This window comes from Spermophilus citellus, assembly GCF_964194105.1.
Source record: "Spermophilus citellus genome assembly, chromosome: 4".
Taxonomy (NCBI): domain Eukaryota; kingdom Metazoa; phylum Chordata; class Mammalia; order Rodentia; family Sciuridae; genus Spermophilus; species Spermophilus citellus.
In genome coordinates, this window is record NC_138185.1 from 156,032,021 (window position 1) to 156,051,611 (window position 19,591).

The following is a 19,591-nucleotide window of genomic DNA, read 5'->3' on the forward strand; positions in this document are numbered from 1 at the left end:
TCATAGTAGAAACTCAACATAAATTAATTTATGAATAAATGAATGAATGAGAAGTAGGTTCCCCAAGATGGATACACTGTTTCAGGTATGGATTACTGTAACAGACTGGGGATACCTTCTATTTGATCTACCCTGTAGTTTTCTATTCCATGCAATAATAATAATGATTTTTCTTATATCTATTCCATCATGTTATTTACCTGATTAAAAAAATCAAAACATTTTCCTCTGCTTCAAACTGGAACGCCTCTTCAGTATTTTAAGACTATATTATGACCTCAACTTTATTTCTTAACAAAATCTTTCTACTTTAATCAAGACAGATCCCTCAGTGATCAATGAAGATATTGTGCTTATTGAAGCCTCTGTGGCTTTGTGTTCAAGTGTTCCACTTGACTGAAAAGTTTGTTCTTCTTGACCCAATTAATATCTACTTATTCTTCATGGTGAAGTTCCAACCTCCCCAGAAATCCCATCCTAATATCTTGATTCTTACTTTTCTCTCCCACATCTCACATGGGATATGAAATGTACCGACTGAGAAATATGGCAAAAAATCACACAATACAGAAATAATTTTGAAAAACGAGGGTGGCATGGCTCTATGACCTTAAGGGTCCTGCTTCCACACTGGAAGGAGAGAGGGAGAGGAGCCTGCGTTTTCTTTATTTATACAAGGGGGATTCATAGGATTTCAATGGAATGTTCTTTTGCCAAATTAGGTAGCGGGGGAGGTGCTGTCCAAGGCCAATGGGTAATGCCCAAATCCGGAGCTACAGAGCAACCTCTCTAGCCCAGCGAAGACTGAGGTCACCATGTGTTTTGCATAATAAGCCACAACATGACTTGCAATGCCAGACCAAAATCTCCTTGGCTCCAAGGCTGGGTAGAGGCCATTCAGATAGCTCAGGGTTGACCCCCCCAAACTAATATCCCTTTCATTGAAGTCTATGGCACTTTATAGAAAACTGCATGAAATTATGTAGTATGCTAAACACTGGAATTACAAAGAAGAAGAAAGTCCTTACTCTCAAAAACATCACCATTTAACAGCAAAGACAGATGATAATGGTGATGAAAACCATATGAAATATATACATGTAATTGGGATGATATTGAGAAAAAATCAATGATCTCAATAACCTTTAGTTCAAAGTCAGCCAGTAGCTGACAGAAAATAAAATTCACACCAAAAAATTAAAATGATAAGACATTAGTAAAGAGACTACTATAGAGATATGGGCAAACACAATTAAATAGTGTTTCCCTCCTGAAGGTAAATGTCTAGAAGTCCAGATACTAGCACTGAACGCCTGCATAACACTCCAACATAACACACACCAGTCCACACCATAAAGTCATTTGTTCCACAGCAGAGACCAGAAAGGAGCAAAAAACATCAAATATACCCAAGGCACCATCTACTGAATCATGAAGTCACATTTGCCCCATATCCCGCATAAAAAAGATGCCATTTTAGAGAGGCAGAGGAAATTGTAAAGATTTAGCATTTAACTAAAAAATAATAAATTACCTAAAAGAAACTTACATGTTGGCAGTAACTAAGATATCTCTGATTGAGAAGTTTAAAGTTTTTCCCCATCTACCCCTATGTTCCTGAAATATAGAAGGGTGGAAGATTTAAAAGATTGAATCGGTTATAGAGAAATAAAGACTCATGACATTCAATATTCATCCTCAGACAACAAAACTACTTTTTTTCCCCCCACAGGAACCAAACCATATCTTGCTACCACAGGGCTATGCTCTTTTGGAAAGACATGTGAATTGGTGTGGTCCATTAGAGCACTCCATTCCCAGAGTCAATATTTTCTTAAATGATATAGAAGAAAGATGTCTCTCAACTAATAAACTCCAAAACCTTGTAAGCCTGTGGCTGCTAATAATTTTGTATCACATTAAATGGAAAAAGCCTGTTCTACAATGAAGGCAACCCAGATGAAAGCAAATGTAAGGTATAGAAGAATCAGCTATTTCCAGTTCTATAACACAGTAGATTCCCTATTTGTTCAAGGTAGTCTAACTTGGATTTCTACTACCTGCACCTACAGGGTCCTGTGGATTGCAAAAAAACAATAGAGGTAGTGAAATTCTATATCACTGCACATGCCACTTGAAAATTTACTTGCATCAGATTTCCAAGCATCAAAATCAATTACATTTTCTTTGTTTAGTCTCCACCAATTATTTATAATACTGCCATATTTTAGGGTTTTTTCATATTAATCCATGACTTCTTATATAAATTTTGTTTTCCCTAGAGTTTCTAATTGCATTTCTTTTTTTCTATGTACAGAATCCCACATACTCATTGTAGCATCAAAACCTTTGGCTTCTTATTAGTTATTGAATGAGCTAACATACAATTTATTGTCAAATGAGCTAACATAATTTCTAGGCCCAGAATAAGTATGAACACTCCATTTAGAGAGACCTATACCTTTCCAGATTAATCACTCAATTTCATTAGTTACAATTTCTCAGGTATATCTTGGATGCATTCACAGATTAAGAAGGGATAGGAAAGGCCAGTTATCAAAGCCCTTGTTCCAGACAGCTCTTTAAGCTCTAACCTCATTTTCTGCTCATCCTTCCCTCCAATTACCTGTATCTATCTACTGAAGGGAACTCAAAGGAAAACCCTTCTCATTCATTTAAAACAATACTAAGTGTTAGTTATTGTACTATGCTGTAATACAATGATGGCATTAAACTCTGCAGTTTTATAGGATTTAAGGCCTTTACACTAATAACCTCAAGAGAAACTTTTTCAATTCTCATGTCTGTTTATGAGAAAACTATAAAATTTAACTGAAGGACCTAAAAGAACATTTGAATAAATAAAAAACATTCCATGTACCTGAATTGGAACATTCAACATGGTGAAGATTTATCTCAAATCAATCTATTTATGTAATGTAATTCCATGAAAATTCTCACTGGACTCATCAGGGTAGTAGAAAAGAAATTTGACAAACTGTTGTGGTTTAGATATGTGGAGTTCCCCAAAAGCTCATGTGTGAGACAATGCAAAAAGTTGAGGGATGAAACAATTAGGTTATGAGAGTTTTAACCTAATCAGCCAATCAATCCCCTGATAGGGATTAGTTATGTGGTAACTACAGGCAGGTAGGGTGTGGCTAGAGAGGGTGGGTCATTGGGATATGTCTTTGAGGTATATGTTTTGTTCCTGGTAAGAGAGAACTCTCTCTGCTTCCAGATCGTCCTGTTTGCCTCTGTCTTGCTCTTCTGCCTTGATGTTCTGCTTTCCCTCAGGCATAGAGCAATGGAGTTGGCCACTTCTGGACTGAGACCTCTAAAACCATGAGCACCAAATAAACTTCCTCTTCTAAAATTGTTCTTGTCAGGTCTCTGGTCACAGTGGCAAAAAGTTCACCCTAAATGCAAACAGATTTTAAAGTTCATGTGGAAGAAAATATTCACAAAATAGTCAAAGAATTTTCTTTAAAAAATTACTAGAAATTTTGGTCTACCTGATATTAAAATGTAGCTCAACTAGCATACTAAAACCACAAGAATAAGTAGACATAATGATGAAAGACAATAGGAGGTCCTGAAGAATTTCTATGTGTACATAGAAATTTATTATGTGATAAAGGCACCATTTTCCTGAGGAAAGAACAGACCAATCAATAAATAATAGCAGTAACATTAGAAAATTATATTAGGAGGGGAAATAAAACCATGTTTGATTCCAAATTTATATCAGATATCAAAATAAATCCAGATAGAATAAAAAGTCTAAATTTTTTTTAATCTAAGAAGAATAGGGTAAGAATATACAGATTGTTTCTATAGTTGGCAAGAGGGCCTATCCTTAAATATGATACCCAAGGCAGAACCAGACTTGATTACTTAAAAACTATAAACCTATAGGGCAAACAACACCATGAAGTTAAAAGGCAAATGAAAAACTTGAAAGAAATATCTGCAATATATGACAGGAAGAAAATGTATCTGTTGTGATTTGAATGTGGAATGTTCCCCAACAGCTCATAGGTTGAATGCTTGTTTCCCCATAGTAAGTATTCACTGCTGAGGGCCATTGCCAAGTAGGAATGAGGCATCGATATTTCCTTGCCAGCATACCCCATGTTAAATGGACTTGCCTTGGAAATTTGCTGTGACCTTGCATGTGTGTTTGAGAAAGGTGACCCTGCTCAATGACCAGGGTGGATCCAGGTTTTAGGAAGTATCCGGGTTTAAGATAATTTGGTTTTAAGGCGTTCCCGGTTTAAGACAATAGGGGTTTTAGGGAAGTTGGAGGTTGAAGATTATTGCTGCCGGGATTAGGGTGTTCCTGCTGCTTGTTCCCGTTGAGTTCTCGTGAGATTCAAATGGGATATTGGAAAAAAAGCCTCGTGGAGTAGGTGAATGGGGCGGCAGCAGAACTGGGATTGCCCCAGAACGTGTGTAGAGGCCGGTGTGAGTTCAGGAATAAAGAATTGCTGTTTGAATCTACAAGGTGTGTGGTGGCTCGTGATTCTGTGCCAAGCCAAGACATTGGCAATTCACAGGTGAGACTTTTGGGGAGTGATTGAATCATGAGAGCTCTAACCTCATCAGTGAATTAATCCATTGATGGACCATAATTGAATAGATTACTGGGAGGTGGTAGAAACTGTCAGAGGTGAGGTCTAGTTTTAGAAAATGGGTCCATGAGGGAGTGCCCTTATGGTCTATAACTTATACTTGGCCTTTGGCTGCCATGAGGTGAGCAGCTTTTCTCTACCATACCCTTCTGCCATGATGTTCATCTGACCACAGGCCCAGAAACAATGGAGCTAGCTGACCATGGACTGAAACCTCTGAAACTATGAGCCAAAATAAATTTTTCCTCTTTTAATTTTGTTTTTCTCAGGAATTTATCACAGCAATGGAAAGATGAGAACAGTATCCTTAATATCAGAAGAGATCTTACAAATAATTTTAACAGAACAAAAATTCCAATCAAGGAATGTAAGTGGAAAATTCTGAAAAGAAAGAATATATATGGCCAATACTTAGATTAAAATGCATAACCTAATTAATAATAAGAGAAATACCTATTTTAAAAAATGAAAAAATCATTTTTCACCTATCAAGTTGGCAAATATTTCTGAGAAGAATAATGGTCAGGGTATGGGGGAAATAAATTCATATGCAGTATGGTAGACATAAAAACTGATAAAAATATTTTTGAATGGAATTTGGAAATATGTATCAATTTTTAAAAATATGTATACCCTTTGGCCCATCCATTTCACTTCCAAGAATTTGAAGGAAAAGACTGAATGATACATAAAGATGTTTATTGCTTTATTGTTTATAATGTGAAAATCTGGAAACAATTTAAACATCAGTAGAAACTAGTTAACTACATTACAGCATTTATGAAGGAATATAACCATTCAAAATGGTAACATGTATTTATTATCAGAAAACAATGTTTGAGAAATTTTATCATGAAAAAGGATTCTAAATCAGTGCAATACACACTTTTTTTTCCGTCAAAAAATACACACTTTTTTTCCGTCAAAGGGGGAAAAAAAGTGTGTATTTCTAATCCCAGTGTGGTGACCCATACCTGTAACCCCAGCAACTAGGGAGGTTGAGGCAGGAGGATTGAGAGTTCAAGGTCAGCCTCAGCAATTTAGTGAGGCCCTAAGCAAGTTAGTAAAACCATGTCTCAAATTAAAAAATAAAAAGGACTGGGGATGTGACTTAGTGGTAAAACACCACTAGGTTAAATTCCTAGTACTCCCCCGAAAAAGTGTAGATCTCTATACAAAGAGAAATATATCTGTAAAGATATGCACCTCATACTGATAAGTTCTGGTTATCTCTGGAATAACAGCACTACAAGAAACTTTCACTTTTGACTCCATATAATCTTAGTGTTTGGATTTTTATTTTAATGAGCATTAGAGATTTTATAAGAAGAAAAACAAAGAAGATATTTCCAGTAAGGGGGAAAAAATGAATATTCTAGATGAAGAAAATGTATAAAAACCTAAATTTTAACAAATAAAGCAAAGCAAAGTGAAGAATGAAGAGAGGAACATGTGTATGAGTGTGGGGGACAAGAATAGACTGTCTAGTATGGTGTGTAGCTCAGTGGTGAGAGTACTTGCTTAACATGTGCAAAGCCCTGGATTCATTTCCCACCACCAAAACCAAAAGAAAATGAAGAGTGGATTATCTAGATATGTGTGTGACATAATTATTAAAAAGTATTCTTGGGAGCCAGGTGCGGTGGTGCAGGCCTGTAATCCCAGCGACCTGGGAAGCTGAGGCAGGAAGATTGCGAGTTCAAAGCCAGCCTCAGCAAAAAGTGAGGCGCTAAGCAACTTAGTGAGACTCTGTCTCTAAATAAAATACAAAATAGGGCTAGGGATGTGGCTCAGTGATGGAGTACCACTGAGTTCAATCCCTAGTACCCACCACCAAAATAAATAAATAAAAATCTCAGTCAATATGATATCACCTTAAAAAAATATTCTTGGAACAAAAGGGACACATTAGAAGGAAAACCCCGGTTAATACATTATTTTAGAAAAAATGTTAGAATTGGAATAAAGAGGAGGAAAGTGAGAAACTAAAAAGTCTTGATTATATATGGGTGACAAGAATGGGCAAAGCAGGAGTGTCATGGAAGGAAAAACAGCACATTACGACGTGGGAAATATTAAGTGTTTGAGTTACAAATCATATAAGTAATAATCTTATCATATGGAATAATTAAGAGAGCAGGTAAAAATAAGAAAACGAAAAGAAAAAAACATCATATGCATAATGTTTTTAAAAGAGTTAACTGTCTGAATTATGCCTGGAAGGAACTATTTTGAGTCAAGCAAATTGTTTTAAAAACATGCATTTTTTGACAAATAGTTGTTTTCTATGTGCCAAAATCTAAATAGAAGAATTGTTGCTGTAATAACTACTTCCCAACTGCTAAGAATGGAAAAGGAAGATTAGATAAAATAAAATAGAATATTATTTGATATGGATTTTTACTAAATCCAAATAAAAAGCTCACTGACATATGTTAAATTAAGTAAATAATATTGAAGAATTAAATCACTTGTGTAAAGTGATTTACACTTAGTGATTTATTGCACAAGACTCCTTTGACTCTTGTTTTACAAGATAATATCTATAAGAGAGCAGTGCTTAAAAGAGGAAAGGGTTCTATTTCAACTCCCTGAAATAAGAAAAATGAAAATAAGCTGCAAATTTCTTCATATATCTGTGAACTGTACTTCAACATAATACCATAACAATTCTTCACTGTATACTAGAATAAAATATGCAGAAAGGAATGAAATCTTTCACTTATTCTGTGACGTAAATATACTTCTTTAGTTTTCACTTCTATTTTTATCCCAAGGGAAGTTTTAAAAGCTCTAAAAACACAATATTTTACATAAAATGAAGAAATTATTGAAAATTCTTCTTTGATTAGACTTTTACTAATCTTAACATTGAGTAGTATTGAGGTGAAAAGTCTATAATTTATTTGTAAAAATTCAAAAGGATTTATTTTCCAAGTTCTAGATCATCCACTCACAATGTTCTATTATTTCTATTCCCTTCCAAGAAACATTTGAGACTACTATATTTGTCATACAACTGGGTATGGTATGCAGGAGGAAAGAAGGTCTCCAAAGGTGTATTCACTTTTGATCCCCAGGATCTGTGACTTTAACTTTATGTGGCAAATTATGTGATTAAGTAAGGGATCTTGAGAAGAGAAGCATATCCTAGATAACCCAGGTGGTTCCTCATGCATTCACCTGGATCCTTATAAAACACAAAGATTTCACATACACACAAAGAAGTGATGTGAGGAGGGAGGAAGAGACTGGAGAGAGGCAGTCACAAACCAAGAAGTGCCAGCAAGGTTCAGAAGCTGATAGAGAGAAGACACACTGCTCCCAAGAGTCTCTGGAAAAAGCATGACCCTGCCAACACTTTGATCCAGATTTGTGGCCTCTAGAACTATGCAAGAATAAATTTCTGTTGCTTTACACCACCCAGTTTGTGGTAATTTGTTACAACAGCCACAGGAAACAAATACAGTGGGCATTTGAGGAATTTCACATAAGCTATTGATGACTTTTTAAGATTAACTTGTTGCACAAGTGCTCCATAGAATAGGAAGGCCTACTTCAAAAGAACCTATTGCTTGCAAGGTTTTAAGAGACCCAAGCAGAACACCAAAGACAAGAGAGAAAGTGAGATATCACTAGGACAACATAGGAGGCGTAACTGATAGATTAAGTGGATGATGGCTCACAAGAGGGGAACTAATAATCAAGAATTTACTCCATATTAGGTCCCATGCAAGGAAAAGTTGTTCATAATCTCATTTAACCCCCACACCTACCTTATAGCATAAGTATAATACCATATATCAGATAAGGAAAATATGACCCAAAATCAATACTTAAACTTTAAAATATCTAAAGTCCTCACTATTTCTACTACTTTATCTATCTACTTCTATAAAGTTTAGTTTGAGAAACATTATTGCCCAAAATATCATTACAGTGACTATACCCCTCTTTCTCTGAGAACTGTACCCCTTCCCCTTCATCTTCTTTCAGTAGAAAGATTTTTGTCTTTGTCTACCTCACAATTTTAAGAGAAGGCTTAAGTCCCAGATCATAAAATCCAGGGTGAAAGATTTCTCTAATATGTGGAAGCTAGAGTAAAATAAGGGGGTGGAGATAAAGGTGTGGGGGGTCAGCTATCAAAAGATATAAGAAAGATCAGTGAAGTAGAAAGAGACTGGGAAGAAGAAAGGAAGGATGGAAAAGAGAAGAAAATGTGGAGTGAATTTGATAAAATTATACCATGTGCGTGTATAAATATACCACAACAAATCCCACCTTATGTATCTATAAAAAAAACAATCATAAATAAATAAATAAATAAACAAGTGTGAGAAAAAACAGTAGAGGAAGAAGACTAGGGAAAGGGAGAAGTGAAGAGAAATTAAGGGACCAGGGACTGAAATGGAGAAATCAAATCCCATGCTATATGATTTTGTCAAAATGAACCCAACTACTTGTATAACTATAATGTACTAATAAAAGAAATAAAAACTTAAGTCTACTGAGGAGGTACTGGGCAATGGAGACTACAAAGTAGAAGGAAGGAGTTGTGGAATCAGAACAAACAGAAAGAACATAAATATAAATTATTATGATATTGAAATATAATCATTAGGAAATAAGATAACCATCAGAAACTCCCAAAAGTACAAATAAGGATGAAAAGATGAACAAGCAAAAAGGAGATGCGTGGAACAGAAGAAAATTTAACTAAAGGAAGGGTAAAAAATAAATACAAAATTTCAAAAAATCAGTTCAGCCCCAAATTTTAATATCTGAAATGATGAATTTTCTTACATTAATTACTCCAAAACCTAGCACAACAGAGAAGGTAATAACAACAACAAAAAAAAAAAATACAGAAAAGAAAAAATAGGAAGGTTTAAATTTTTATAATTTGAAAGAACCTGAAGGGGAAAAAAATATGTTGTTAAAGGAAACATGCACACATTTCTCTGTCCCTTAATGTTTTTCTAAATCTATTCCCACTGTCTGCCCATACAATTCCCTGCCAGAGCTTTGCAGCTGGTCCCCACTGGGGCTTAAGCAGCCTCCTCTCTGTGTTTCCATTTAAAAATCTTTATTTCAATAGGTGGGCCTAGAGCATCTGCACTTCCAAAATTACCACACAACTGATCCAAAATGATTGAAACAAAATTGGTTTCAAAAATTGCCCCTAGGCTGAAAAGAAGATGAAGGCTAACATTTCAGACCTAAAGAAACATTTATCACAATTCTGAGGTCTGTAATAGACTTCTGTAGTCATAATAGAAATGTTGACAGCTTGTTAATTATAGAAATGCTTGTAAGCATCACTGTTATTCTTTTGAAAGACCTGACAAAAGAGTTCAGAGTTTTTCCACTTAAACCCAGCTTTACAACAAACACCTCAAGTCCAATCTCTTCTCCCCCACAGGCTGCATTCAGTTCCATTTTTCCTGTTAGTGGACAGTGTGCTGACTCAGGGAAGAGTCTTCATCAGCCTCAGACTCCCCAGAGAAAACAAAGAATGTCCCTGAGTCACATTTTGAAAGGAGGATCACACCACCTGACAAGACTGAGGATAGTTTAAATATCTCTGAAATTCCTGCTGCAAATTATGAAGGTCACAGCAGCATGAAATAGTGCAGAGTCTCACATATGGCAGGCATCAATAAGTATTTGTGTAATTCATATCTTCTGCCCTCAACGCAACTGAAATTAAACCACCTTTCCTGACTGAGGCAAACAAAGTATCTAACAGAAGTTTGAATGTATTTTACACCTACCTCTGTCACTAGCTGTGTAATATAGGTAATCATTTAAACTCTTTGATCTTCATATTTTATTCATTTGTAAAACAGAGAGAGACTGATAACCCATTGTTGCCTGTTTCACCAATAAAAAAAAAAAAACGATAGATTCCATCATGATAGAAATAAAATCCCCACTTTGGCCACAGATATTTATGGGTTACTAATACCACTTATGGTAAATTCTAAGAAGAAAAATTAATAGTATATTCTTAGGAATAGATTTTATTAGTATGGCCTACACCCAAGGTGAAATTAAAAATGCACTGATTCCTTTGAAAACACTTCAACTCCAGAATAAACAGAATTTTAACAGGTTTTGTATATGCCTTAATTATTTTGAGATCCTGTGAGGCAAAGTTCCTTAACAGCAATGTTATTGATATTTGTCGAAGGGAGCTGTTCTGTTTGATTGCAACATGTTTAACAACATGCCGGCACCCACTAGATGCCAGTTGTTACAACCAAAAATGTCTTCAGATATTGCCCAATATCTGAGAAGTGGAAAGGGGAGCAAAATTGCCCTCAGCTGAGAATTGCTGCTTTAAAGGGTAAGAATGTGTATTTTTTATAATGCAATTTTTAAAAAGTATTTTCTGCTAACCAGCTAGGTCAATTCAGAGAATTTAAGGTATTTATTAAAAGTTACTGTCTCTATTTGACATTACAGTATGTGGAAAGGATTCATGATTTACCAAAATAATATAAATAAACATGTGTGTATGTGTATACATACATATATACATACATATAATACATATAAATAATATGTATATGATGCCTAACATGTATATGATGCATACAATTTAATGTGAATAATGTTTGGCTAATCCCAGAATATATTAAACAAACTGACACCCTTTTATATCATTGAATTTTAAGGTTTCTATGTGTTTTAGAAAGATACTTTGACCTTGGATTTGAAAATGGTAAAAAAAATAACCTGCTTGTAGAAAAATAATATTCCAGTAGAGAACTATGAATTAATCATTTTTTCAGTCATTCAATTAAAGGTTCATTACTGATAATAACATGTTTAGAAGTGATAGGCTGGTTACATTTCTAAACATTACTCCCTCAAACAAGAACCCAATTGATTCATAGCTCTAAGCAAGCAATGCTGTGGTATGATTAGCCCTGTGTATATTTAGTCTTATTTTAGAGAAGCAGGGGAGAAAACAGTGAATTCAAAAGCACAGCTTATATTTTAGAAGTTATAACTTAATCTCAAAGACTAGGAGGCTGAGTCAGGAGTATTATAAATTTGAGACCAGCCTCAGTAATTTAGTGAGATCTTGTCTCAAAAAACTAAAAAGAGTTGGAAGTGTGATAAGGTGGAGAGAGGGCTAGAGTTCAATCCCCAGTACTAAAAGAAAAATAAGAATAAGAATTATACCTTGTATATATTCTTGTCTTAAAAGGAAATTCTCATCCAAATGTCTTGGATTAGCCATAAGCTAGAGGTCAAAACAGGGTTGTAGAGGCAGCCTAACTTTTTAAAATTACTACTAGTTAATCACTACTTTTAAATAGTACATTTCCACATTTAAAGTTATAAAAATGCCCTCCACTTAGCAACATAAACAAATTTGCATCATTTTAAAATGTTATCTAAAAACTGCTGGTGAATAATAAAAAATCTTAATTTCTTAAAATTAGATGAATATTTTCATTGTAATATGTTTTTTGTTGGTTAATTTTACTGTGACAGGAAATCTACAAAATATTTTTTAAATGGTGTTTGTTCTCAGGAGAATGCAATGGAAAGTTATCTTTATTCTTTGTTACAAGGTGGCATGGGGGAAGTTCATGAAATACAGCAACCTACCTTGGGAATTTATTAAAATAGTTAATACTTTTAAAATAGGATAATGAATTTATTCCATATTCTTTAAATGTGGACTACCAAATATATAAATGTTTTGAACATATATCTATATGCAGATCATATCATTTGAAAATCAGAATAGTACATTAATGAATAAATGAGATTGTGAAATCTTAATATAGTCCTTTCAAAGTCTATAAATACCTTTTATATTTTTCTACATTATCTTGCTATAAAATATTTAAAATAATCATTTTAAAAATTAGAGTTATAAAATTTTTTTTTAAAAATAGTTCTCACCATCAACATCAGGATTTTAGGCACAGGAAAGGGAAAACAAGACCTTTTCCAAAAGTCCGAACTGACATTCAAAAGACTGGTCTTCCAGTCTGTGACTTTCAGATACCCAGTAAAATGTCTTCATCAAGAAATTCAGATGGATTCAATTACTACATTATTAAATTCCCTGACTATTCAAACAAAACAAAACAAAAAACCTCATTATTTTGAAGGCACTTAACTTAGGAAAAGTCAGTGAAAAGGTAAAAAACAAGATTGGAACCCAGAGGTAAGAATGTATTGACTTCTAAAAGGCAGTGCTGTCCTCTGACAAATATGAGCTACATAGTTCAGAAAGGTATGAACAGGGTTCCTCTACAGAGGAAGATCAGTAGCTGCAGAAATAGGGTGAGATCCCAGTATACATAGACATGACTCAGTGAACTCCAAAGATTTCTGGCCTGAGCCTCACAACTTCCGGGGGTCACTCCGCCTAAGTCCAAGTACCCACTGAATAGTTAAACACAGAATGTGCCTGTAGGCATTCTCTTTTATTTGCTTCTATGTCCACATTTTCCCCCTATAAAATAAAACCCTGACTTTGGAGAGCAGAAAATACATCCGGTGAAAACTGAGAATTTGCCCAAATCTTCACATTATCTACTAGCTGCAAATGATCTGTAGAAAGTTGAAAGCCACCCAGACAGGCCTGAGGCCAAGGGCTGTCTTTGCTCTTTCTGGATTTCCTGGCCAAGTGCGGGGGGCGAGGGGGTGGGGGAGGAGTGAAGAAACGTGGGGTCAGGAGTGGAGGGCTGCCTGAGGGTTGGCACAGAGCCCAACAATTTCTTCTTTTTCTCCTTTTTTTTTTTTTTAAACTCTATCTTTCCGTAAAATAAAACGGGACGGTGGGATGTAGTGGGGAGGACCTGAAGGTGCACTATTCTCATGGCAAGTCCGGAAGAAGGTCACTGTCTTTTTTCACAACAGGGTTATTTCTAAGGAACCCAGGAAAGCTGCTCTTTCTTCCAGGGATGAGGGATCCCCCGCTATTTCTTCCTGTTTGTCGCCGCATGAAGCTAGAGAAAAAAAAATAAGTAATTTCTAGGTGTCCCGGGAAAGTTAATTTCCTTAGAGATAATAAAATTAAATGAAATCCCTTACAATGGTGAAGATAGGATCTGGTGATAGTAGACTCCAGGCACTTCTATGTCGCATGCAGCAAACCCCTTCTGGTGGCTCTGGCTTCGGCCAACCTAGACCCTGGGTCCCAGAGCCTTGAACACGCAGAAGTCAAAGCGCTCCTCTTTTCTAATATTTACAGAACTGTTGTTCAAGAAGTGGGCTGTAGGATAAACACTCCCATTTCTCAGATGGGGTGCCTAGGCTAGGAAAATTTAAATGACTTGCTCACAAAGGCTAAGGCTAAAAAGTCAATTCTCCCCTAATCTGCCGCATTCGAACTGGTTATGTGTAGCAAAGGGACAAGGGGGAAAAATGGTCGCCTGCGACGAGGAGGACAACTTCTTTCATCTCCAGCAGCTAGGCACTGGGATTGGAGTTCGCTCTGGGTTTGCCAGCTAAGGTCGCGGTGTGATTGTGGCCTCTTCAAGGGAAGGGCAAGCGTGATGCTCTTCTGCCACCGTGCGAGAGCCGGCAAGGGGAGCCATCCCCAGAGAGAATAAAGAAACCTCTGAAAAATGGAACAAGGGGATGCTTCTCTTCACCCCCACGGCCCAGAAAGGCCCGCCAGGCTTTTAGAGCTGCGAATTCTCCTCCGCCTACGTGTTCTGGGCCGCTGTATGCGACGACTCTCCCCTAAAAGTTGTCCTTCCGGCTGATTCGGAAGTCGCTCCAAGCTAGAGAAGGTTTATGCTTTGTCATTATCCTCATCGCCCTCTTTATTTTGCCCCTGCCCTGTCGCATTTCAAGAAAATGAGCTCTTAGAAAAGAAAGCCTCTCCGTTGAGGCGGCTGGCAATCTCACAGAAATGATGTTAATGGTTGCAGGGCTTTTTTCTTCCCCTCTGCTATTTTTTTCGAGTGAACTGTGAAGATCTGTGAAAATAATATCAGGGTTTTCCGTCAGAACGAGCTTTGCCCTGCACTCAGGCGTAGCATGATCTGACCTGACACCTCCAACCATCTGTGCTATCTATCTGCCTTCTGATTTACCAGATCTGTGCAAGCCACATACAAGTTGTACTTGATACCGAAGAAAAGACAGCCAGGCCCAGTCCAGTTCGATGGTGAATTTTCCATTTGATCCCTTTCTAAAGACCGGCCTCCCAAAGATTTTCCTGGTGTTTTCCTTGGACACACCCTCTACCGAGTATGTTCATCAAACTAAAAAACCCCCATCAAAGGCCCAGATGAGATCGTGGTTTCTTTGACCCAGGCCTCAGAAAACGGTATGATGTAGATGTCAATTGGGAATCAATAAAAGTTGCCAATTCAATCTACTGGCCAGAAGGCAAAGCCGCCAAGAAAGCCCTTCCTCTCTGCAGGAGGGGTCAGGGCCCGGCGGCTTAGGAAGTGCTTTCTAGCCCCCGCTCCACGCAAGCGTGCGCGCGCGCACACAGACACACACACACACACACACACACACACACACACACAATTGAGGATCCCCCCCTGCTCTATTTTTACTGAATTGCGTTTGGGCTATAAAGTCAAGATTTCTGTCTCCAGTTCCAATTATATGTTCTAGCACAGAAATTAACCTTCAATAAGAGGTGCAAATCAATATTTTAAAAAACGTGTTTCAAACAAGCCTTTAAGTTGCTGTTCTGACCTACCAATGACTTCTCACTCTAAATGTGGCTACGCTGCACATTTGTTCAAGTCCGTTAAACTGGAGAGGGGGAGACTAAAGAGCATCATCTTTATTTGGGTGAGAGTCCTCTAAAGCTTGAAATGTTTTTACTTCTTGGCCAGCAACTGTTATCAAGTGTGAGACTTTTGAAGGGAGTGGGGATAGAGTCCAAACTGACCTCTTCTACAGATCCCTGGTCCTGTTTCCTCTGCTGCAGATTTGCTTCCCACCCAGCTGCTTTGACAGCTGGAAAAGGAGAAGTGGCAGGCATGTAAGGATGGGTACTTGGAAGAATTGAGAAGATCCGCTTTGCCTCCCTCTCCCCATTGTGCATGCTCACCCCGTAGGGTTTACTGTTCCGTTATTACAACTAAACTTGCGAATTCTTGGAGGATTTCGATTTTGCCCAGTCCTCTTTGTCCTCTGGAGACCTTTTGACGAGGCATCGCATAACCCCAAAGTGAATTCCTGTAGCATCCCTGCCTCTTTGATGGGGGAAAAAGAGGGAGGGCCCAGGCAGGAGGAGAGTGGGAGAGCGAAACGCTGTCGATCTTACTTGTTTTCTTTCCAGCCACTCATTACGTCTTTTCATCCTCTGGGTTCAATAAAATACTGAGGAAAAGTCCACCGGCGAACAGCGGGCGCTGTCGAGTGCTGGGAGGTGCTGAAATGGCCAGGGCGCACTGGTCGCAGCCTTGATTGGCAGAGCCGACCAGTGACTGACAGGGGGTCTCCATGGCGCCCGCGCCGCCAATCCGCCCACCCCAGTAGTCGCGCCAGCTAGCCTGCCTGCGTGCCTGAGCCAAGCCGAGCCGAACCTCCTCCAGTCGGGGACGCTAGCTCCTGGCCGTTGTGCCGCCACTGCAGCCCCGGCGGTGTAACCCCAAGGCGCCTCGCGGAGAAGAGCCTGGCGCACCCGCCCTGGCCCGCGGGCATCTGCTGTGTGTCCCGCCCCGGGCTCAGTGTCCCTACAGCTGCCGGCGCTGCCTCAATGTTTCAGCTACCCATCTTGAATTTCAGCCCCCAGCAAGTGGCCGGGGTATGTGAGACGCTGGAGGAGAGCGGCGATGTAGAGCGCTTGGGTCGCTTCCTCTGGTCGCTGCCCGTGGCCCCTGCGGCCTGTGAAGCCCTCAACAAGAACGAGTCGGTGCTGCGCGCGAGAGCCATCGTGGCCTTTCACGGTGGCAACTACCGCGAGCTTTACCATATCCTGGAAAACCACAAGTTCACCAAGGAGTCGCACGCTAAGCTGCAGGCACTATGGCTTGAAGCGCACTACCAGGAGGCGGAGAAGCTGCGTGGACGGCCGCTGGGGCCAGTGGACAAGTATCGTGTAAGGAAGAAGTTCCCGCTGCCGCGTACCATTTGGGATGGCGAACAGAAGACACATTGCTTCAAGGAGCGCACGCGACACCTGCTCCGAGAGTGGTATCTGCAGGACCCATATCCCAACCCCAGCAAAAAGCGCGAGCTCGCCCAGGCAACCGGACTGACCCCCACGCAGGTGGGCAACTGGTTCAAAAACCGCCGACAAAGAGACCGGGCGGCTGCAGCCAAGAACAGGTCGGTAACTAGCGGCCTCCGCGCTTAGTGAGCAAGGGAAGGGGGCGGGTGGAGACATTCTTGGCGAGGTACCTGGTGCTTGGAGAATCAAATCTCAGGAGTTGGGAGCACATTCTATCCTCGGTTTAGGAGCCCACTGAGCTTTGGGCTGTCGTGCGCGTGTTCCCTATGGTCACCTAGTTCCTCAGCTTCTCTATCGTTCACGGCGTATCAGGGTCACTATAGCAGCTAGCCTCGGTCGCCAAACTAAGGCTTCATGAAGAGGGGTCGGCAGGAGAGAAATAAAGATTAAAATCCTAGAAAAGATCGGGAGACTCCAAGGTCTAAATCTAATTCTTGTCAGCCGGGGCCCAGGCTCCTACTATTAAGGAAAGCCTGGCTTATTATGTGTCAGCTTCAGGTTATCATTTTTAAAGCCCAGGTGCCTCCTTCTCTAATGGTTTGAAAATGGTTTGTGAAAGGACTCCTATTCCTAAGTGCAAAGTCGAGTTTTCTTCTTCCCATGCGCGACTAGTCTCAAAAGAACAAACTAGTTGGCCCAGGTTTTTCCTTACTGAACGTGTGGATCTCCATTAGTCAAAACATTTTGGCCAAGGGCTCTGCCTCGTTCCCCAGGCCCAAACTCTCCGTGCGACCCTCAGGCAGCAATGTTTGCCTTTAGCAGGAGCCGACCGAGCCTCACGGGTACTGAGTCAGAGGTTAGTCCGAGACAGATGCACTACTGGGAAGGGAGTCCCAAGTCCGAAGCCTTATCTGTCCTATTCATCCACACCTCGGCTATTTCCTTAGAGTCCTGTAAGTCTCCCAAAGGTAGGGAACAACTAGGAAAGACCAAAGGCAGGGGAAGTGGAGCAGAGAAAGGGAACGTAGGGGGCGGAGGCAATTGCAGAACTCTGCCAAGAAGCGGCCGAGGACTCCCGCTTGACCTCTGTCGGTTCTCCTTCCCCACCTTAATTGCCAGGGTCTGAGGAAGATCATCTGGTCACGGGGCTGAAGGAATGCGGGCCGAGGGAGGGGGGTGGAAAAAGGAGACGACGGGCGGCGGCAACTTTCCGCAGTGTGACCCGTGTCCCCTTCCTTCCCCGTAGACTACAGCAGCAGGTTCTGTCGCAAGGCTCCGGGCGGGCTCTACGGGCCGAGGGCGAGGGCACCCCGGAGGTGTTGGGTGTCTCCACCAGTCCGGCCGCTAGTCTATCCAGCAAGGCGGCCACTTCGGCCATCTCCATCACATCCAGCGACAGTGAATGCGACATCTAAGCTGCCCAACCAGCACGCTCAGAAACAGAATCCCGTGTAAAAACGAGATAAACAATGAAGCGGAAAAGAGGATGAAAGACCAACAAATACACCACCGACGGAAGCCAGGTGGCCAGGGACCCGCGGGCTTGGGTTTCAGTGTCGGCTCCACGGTCCGCCCAACTCCAGTGGCGCCCTTCCGCCGCTATCACAGGCGCCCGCGGTGAGGCCTGACGGCAGCGCCCCGTTGTCCTCGCTTTGCTTTTTCCCAAGGATTTTGCTGCGAAGAAGTCTTCGAAACCCGAACTGCACGCTGAGCGCCTGCCCTGAGTCTCTTGTGGGTATTTCACGTCGAAAGGACGCTGTTATATATGTATAACTTTTGCTTTAAAGTTGTTTTTTTTTAACAAAACATATATATGCTGTTTACTTATTTAAGAGACTGCCATGGTAGGTTTCTCTGTAGCTTGGGGAACTTGCTGTTTCTAAACGCAAGCTGGTGCATTCTGTGTGGAGAAGCCAAACAATAAAACAACTTGGTGGACAACCTTTCTTAATTAAGGGAGCTGCTCAGATTTTTTTTTTTAAAGATCATTCTTATTTCCTTAATCAGGCATGCAGGAATGGACTCTCCTGCAAATAGTCTCCTCAGGGTTTTCTCTGTATCTTAGGCCATCTCTGGGGTCTCCCAGTGTATTTCTAAACCAACTAATGGTAGGTCCATAACCATCTGCCAAGCCAAGTTGTAATATGTATGTATGTAAGTATGCGTATGCATACATATATACACACTATGATATATTTAAACCTAGAAACAGGCAACATGAGTATGCTCTGTAAGGCAACCCCCCACATCCCCAGGTCAGGTAATTAGGGTTTGTCCACCAACATTAATTTTTATGAAGCAGGAACAGTTTGGGAAGCCAGACTGGGCTCTAATAATAGATCCAATTTTATAAAAAAGCAAAACCATCCTGCCACATATTCAGTAACAAAAAGGCTTTCCATCTCCTTTGAGGCCCCTCTCAAGTAGTGAGCACTCATGAACATGCTAAGTGAGCATACACTCCATTTAGAATTGAGCTTTTATTAAAATAAGACCAAAAAATAAAGAAAATAGGAGAGGTCATAGGTAACTAACTAGCTTTTTTTTTCTTTTCTTTCTTTCTTTCTTTCTTTCTTTTTTTTTTTTTTTTTTTTTTTTTGCTGCAGAACTTAGTTTTAATCTAACGAATGATTTTCAACCAGACAGATACCAAGATAGAGGGTAGTATAGAACTGTGTCACAAATTGAGGGTAAGACAAGACTTAAGAAAAATGATAAACCTTTTAAAAGTCTGATTCCACATTAAACATAAAATAAGTGATCAAGAGCCTCTCCCAGTAATAGCCTCAATTAAAAATATAAAATATTCCTAGCATTAATTTTTCCTTCTGCATAC

At 39.6% G+C, this 19,591-nt stretch overlaps 1 protein-coding gene across 2 annotated transcripts in view; it reads left to right on the plus strand.

Moving 5' to 3' along the window:
• The window catches only part of SIX6 (SIX homeobox 6), a gene marked incomplete at both ends in the record, with an annotated part of 102,496 nt that extends 84,326 nt beyond the window's left edge, over window positions 1–18,170 (plus strand). The window contains 2 exons of one of the 2 annotated variants that reach the window (XM_081293272.1): window positions 16,314–16,913; window positions 18,002–18,170. In XM_081293272.1, the coding sequence (XP_081149398.1) occupies window positions 16,342–16,913; window positions 18,002–18,170 (741 nt within the window). Of the gene's footprint in view, window positions 1–16,313; window positions 16,914–18,001 lie in introns of those variants that run through there. The other variant, XM_081293271.1, reaches the window with a different exon arrangement.
• Between the last annotated feature and the right edge of the window lie 1,421 nt (window positions 18,171–19,591).